The 5,461-nt window shown below is 46.5% G+C and overlaps 1 protein-coding gene across 2 annotated transcripts in view; it reads left to right on the top strand.

Moving 5' to 3' along the window:
- Nucleotides 1-4,379, top strand: part of DLG5 (discs large MAGUK scaffold protein 5) — a 213,866-nt gene extending 209,487 nt beyond the window's left edge. Inside the window, exons 32-33 of one of the 2 annotated variants that reach the window (XM_021700052.1) lie at nucleotides 3,124-3,246; nucleotides 4,317-4,379. In XM_021700052.1, coding sequence (XP_021555727.1) covers nucleotides 3,124-3,197 — 74 coding nt within the window. In that variant the 3' untranslated portion in view covers nucleotides 3,198-3,246; nucleotides 4,317-4,379. Of the gene's footprint in view, nucleotides 1-3,123; nucleotides 3,252-4,316 lie in introns of those variants that run through there. The other variant, XM_021700051.1, reaches the window with a different exon arrangement.
- The last annotated feature ends 1,082 nt before the right edge of the window (nucleotides 4,380-5,461 follow it).

Here is a 5,461-nt window from a genome sequence, read left to right as displayed (position 1 = left end):
AGGTCATGATCCTGGAGTCCCGGGATCGAGTCCCGCGTCGGGCTCCCTGCTCGGCAGGGGGTCTGCTTCTCCCTCTGACCCTCCCCTCTCTCATGCTCTCTGTCTCTCATTCTCTCTGTCTCAAATAAATAAATAAAATCTTTAATAAAATCTTTAAAAAAAAAAAAAGGTGAAGGCAGAGAGGACTCCATGGAAACGTGGAAGCAGTTTATTTAAGATGTAATGATAAAAACCAAAACCAAACCCGTAATGGTACCCAATGGACAGTAGACATTGATACTTTGGTAGAGTAAAGGAGCACAGTGATCCTCAAGGGCATGTGTCGTCCACTCCCTCTCTCCTTCCAACCCTCCCCAGAGGCTTCCTGAGCCACAGAGCCACCATCTCTGCTTGGGCTGAATCTGGTCCCCTGGGGAGGCTGGGGCAAAATACTGCTGAGACCCACTGCTCTTGTGGCTGGTCTGTCACAGGGTCATGCATTTTATCACTCTACAATTCTACAAGTGAATTACCAATCGATTTCGGTCTTTTTCAAAGGCTGATTACCATAGTTTCTACCTTTGAATCCTCAGTGCCTGGCATATAAATAGGCTTTCCAGAAAAGTCTGTTGAAGTCATTCATCCACCCATTTAACAAATATTTATCCAGCATCTATTTTGTCCTGGGTACTATTCTAGGCTTCAAGGATATGGCAATGAATGAAACAATTAAGAATTCCCTGCTCTCATGAGGCTTACATTCTAGTAGCCAAAAGAATAAAGTGTACAAATTTGTATTTGAGACAATGAATGTGAAGGGAATTTGTAAGCTTTACCTGCTGTATACAATGAAGGATTATATTCATGAAGGAATGCTAGTAATACTAGCAACACAGCAGTTATGTGATGCATTGACTATGTGCCAGTCACTGTTCTAAAGCATATTATGAAGACGTGTATAATATAGACGAGGATTATGTACATAATATATATGAAGATTATGTATAATATATATGAAGATTATAATATATATGAAGATTATATATAATATATATGAGGATTATATACATAATATATATGAAGATTATGTATAAAAACATGAGGATTATGTACATCATATATATGAGGGTTACATAATGTGGATGAAGGCTATGTATATAATGTACATGAAGATCACATATAAGATGTACAAGGGTTATGTCCATAATGTATATGAAGATTATGTATATGAAGATTTAATGGAATGATAGACACACACACACACACACAAAATGTAAGAATCCATTAATCCTCACAACAACCCTATAGGGTAGAAGTTATTATTATCATTTCCACTTTACAGGCGAGACAACTGAGGCACAGCGAAGTTAAGTAACTCGCCCAGGATCACACTGTGAGTAGGTGAGAAAGCCAGAACTTGAAGCCAGGCATGTGGCCACAGCACCTGTGTGCTTCACCACTGTGCTGTGGCCCCTCGCAGTGGGCAGGAAGCAGATAGGAATTTGGCATGAACTGGCTTCCTGGGCTTTCAGGACTGGCTGCCACAGTTTCTTTTCATTGGTGTGGGCCTGGGATGTTTGGGTTGGTGTCAAGCCAGCCCGGCCACCAGAGTAAAGGCAAGAAAGTCCTTCAGGACACATTCCACCACCTCAGCCTGTGTGGCCCATGACCTCATGCCCTGGAAGCTGACCCTCCCCTCCCAGAATAATGCTCCTTCCAACCCTCTTGCTGCCGTTCTCCTAGGTGTCTCTGTGGGAAACCCGTACTCATTCCTGGCAGCCACTGAGTGCCCTCGTGGCTGGGGCAAGGGGCTAAGCGTCAGGAATCTTACTTCCTGTGCCTTGTCTGCTCAGTCACCCAGGCAGGGCAGAGAGCCTCCTGGAAGCTGCAAGGGAGAGGAGGGGCGGGGAGCTGGGGGACTCACTGGGGTTTGCTCACATTTTCTCCCTGGTGGGTGAGTGTCTGCTGGGTTTCTCCCTGTAAAGGGCGGGTGGTCCATCAAAGGCTGCTCTCAACACCTTTGGTTCTGTCATTTAAAAACAGATGCGAGAAGTGCCTCTGAGCAGGAGTCTGGGGATGGAGAAACACGTCGAGGACCCTCAGACTCCAAGAGCTTAGGCTGCAAGAGCTTTCTGTTCAGCGGCAGGCAGGTAGGGCCGGCTGAATCTTGTTCATGGGCCACTGCCTGGGCCTGCGCTGGGCACACAGTAGGCGCTCAAGGAATGCTGAATGAAAGCGCTGACGAGGAGCGTGAACCCATCCTAGTTCAACCCTCTCCTTTTATAGGCAGGAAACTGAGGCCCAGCAAGGGAAGGTGACTCAGCTAAGCCAGTATTTATAGCCATGAAATGGGAGAGCCAGAGAGCCAGGCCAGGCCTCCAGCTGTGCACGTCAGCAGAGGTATTCTTTCCATGGCACCAGGTGGCCTAGGTCTGCAGACGCCTCCCCTAGAGGGAGAGGGAGCCCTTGCAGGAGTCCCCGCGTCTCCTCTCCCCCACACTCCCTCTGATCTCTAGGAACAGCTGCTCATTAGCAGCCCAAATTGGAAAGCCAGGAGGCAGGGAGGAGCCAGTTAACCTTTGCTGGAAGGAAAGGCAGGAGGGAAAGGAGGGGGAGTGGGAAAAGGGAATAATGACCATCACGGTATTGGCCATAACGTAGTGAAGACCTACTACAGGCCTGGCACTGTGAGCAGGCCTTTTTGTGTGCATTATTTTTAATTCTTCGACATTCCTAAAATCAGTGATAGCCCACAGTCAGATGATCCTGATGGCTGCTTAAAGCAGAGCAAATGACAGGAACTTTCTAAACAGAAGGGAAAAAAACATGCGTGGGCCCAGGGACCCCAGACAGGTGCTCAGGGGTCTAGTGCTCAGCCCAGCAGGGGGCAAAAGCTCCCACTTCATGAGTTGCGGGCTGTCTGTGGTCCTGGGGCCCACAGCCACAAGGTGTCAGGTTCCAATCCCAGCCCCACCACATGCAACTGAGTGGTGCCCTTTCCTACCCATAAAAGTAAGTGGACAAGAATACCTACCTCCCAGCAGCGCAGAGAGGATAAAATGTATGTGCTGAAAAGGATCTCGAGTCCACAGTATGGCACACAGTAGGTGTTTGGTAATTGTTAGCTCTCTTTTCTCTCCCCAGCTGCAAACCAACGTCTACTTCCAAGAAAGATGATGGTCTTGCAACCTCTTCTAAGAAATCAACATTTTAACTGATGACTCAGAAACCACAGGTCTGGAAGCTCCAGCAGCTGCATTCCAGAAGGTAATTGGGAGCCTCATAAAAACCCCTGACTTGTACACTTCAGAAGACTTGAAATGTCGTGACATTTTCCGGTTAATATATATGAAAGAACCTTGATAGAAGTTTCCCCACATTTGGTAACAATTCTGAAGAATTACCAATAATAGGTCATGAAGCTGAAAAGGACTTTTCTAAACTGCCGATGATAAAACACAGTTTGGCTTAAAAGCAAGAGTAACTGAGAGAGACAGTAGGGGGTAGAAAGGCTTCCCCTAGGTAGTCCCTGAAGGGCCTGACCTCCCGCTTCCTGGGCCGCCTCTCTCTGTGCAGGGAGCACGAGCTCAGGGGATACGTGTGCGGGGGCTGGGCAGGAACCCCTCGGGGCTCGGTGCACCCCCTGCCTGTGCCCTGTGCGAAGGCTGGGGATGGGACGTATGGGTGGTGGGGGCTTGCTGTATGGGAGCCGGAATTGAGGAAGGACCAGGGTAAGGGAGTGGGGTCTGTGGCTTTAAGAGCCTTGTATTGCGGTGTCTCATCACCACCTTGAAGATACAGGAACGATCAGAAGGATCATTGTCTTCCCTAGATGGAATGAGGAGAAGTCCCAGAATGCCTGAGATTAACATTTTTATTACCTTTGCCAAATAAGGACTAGAACAGATTAAGTTTGGTTTCAGAAAAGCACACCAAAAAAGTAATGTTTCTTCTATCTGAGTTTTGGGACAAAATTTAAACATGCTGCAGATGCCAGCATATTTAAGTGTAATGTAATAATACTGGATCTATACCTTTTTATTTTTCCTCTAACGATATAGCTGAAGCCCTCTCTTTTATCTGGTGTTATCACTCCTAGTTAAAGAGCACGTTAAGACAATCATTATAAAAATTTTATACACATACTTTAAATATTTTATTCTAATTTACAAACATGAACATATAATCATCTGGCTTTTTTAAAAATTTATTATGGAAAATTCTAAATATATACAAAATAGGCAGAAGAGTATAATGAACCCTCTTGTGCCCATAATCCAGCTTCTAATCTTATTGAATCATGGCCAAGCTTATTTTATCTATATCTGTCTTCCCAGCGTGCTATTACTTTGAAGCAGAACCAAATGCAATTTTGCTTAATCCCTGGTATTTCAGTGTGCATCTACTATGGACTGAACTGTGTCCCTCCAAAATTCTTATGTTGAAGACCCAGACCCCGAAGTGATGGTTTTTGGAGATGGAGCGTTTGGGAGGTAGTTCGGGTCAGATGAGGTCCTGAGGGTGGGGTCCTCATGATGGGATCAGTGCCCTTGTGGGAAGAGACACCAGAGAGCTTGCTCACTGTCTTCACCCACATCCACCGAGGAAAGGCCACGTGAGGACATCATGGAGAGGGTGGCCATCTGTAACCCAAGGAGAGAGCACTCACAAGACGCCGACCTTGCTGGCACCTTGAGCTTCGACTTCCAGTCTCCTGAGCCATGAGGAAGGAACTCCGTTGTGCAAGCCACCCTGTCCCTGATAATTTGTTTTGGCAGCTGATGCTCATAGAGCATCTTTAAAAGACAAAGATTCTTTAAAACAAGCAACTAGAGCAATAATATTTCTGCACCTACAAACTGGATGGTTGACTCCTTCATTTCAGCAGGGATCAGCAGGTGGACTTCTGATGTAGGGCCAGGGCTCTTGTCTTGCCTGTGCTTCAGGCCCCAGGAGGCCCGTGTTGCCTTTCAGTGAAAACCACATCCCTAATGCATGACCTACAACTTGCGGTTTCAGGGTTCTTATTGCAGAATGAAAACTCAGAGAGATCTGGGGAGCTATGGTGGTAGAATCCTCCCAGGTAAGGTTCTTACTGTCTCCTGCCCTCTTTTATAGTTGTCTCACTCACACCTATTCTGCCATCATTTTGAGTTTTGTTTTTTTTAGAAATTCACTTTCACTGAGCATGTCCAAAGCATTCACCTTAGTTTTCACGGAAAGGACTCTCATTTCTGTGTTCAGACTTACTTGGTGTTTTGTAGTATTTAGTTACGAATTAACACCAGGCACAGCAGGCATAAGTAGGTTTGGGAACAAACACAGCCGATTCCTGCCAAGCATGCTACTCAGCTTGTGGGAGAAGGGCCTTGGAATGCTGGAGAGGGCCACGGTCATGCCACGGTGGGCTCGCAGAGGGATGGGGAGCATCACATGATTTGGTAAGTCTGGTAGGTAAAGACTGATGAAGTGAGCCTCTTCT

This window comes from Neomonachus schauinslandi, chromosome 6 (genome assembly GCF_002201575.2).
Source record: "Neomonachus schauinslandi chromosome 6, ASM220157v2, whole genome shotgun sequence".
Classification (NCBI taxonomy): domain Eukaryota; kingdom Metazoa; phylum Chordata; class Mammalia; order Carnivora; family Phocidae; genus Neomonachus; species Neomonachus schauinslandi.
Note: the sequence above shows the minus strand (reverse complement) of the source record. Positions and strands in the feature narration are given on the sequence as shown.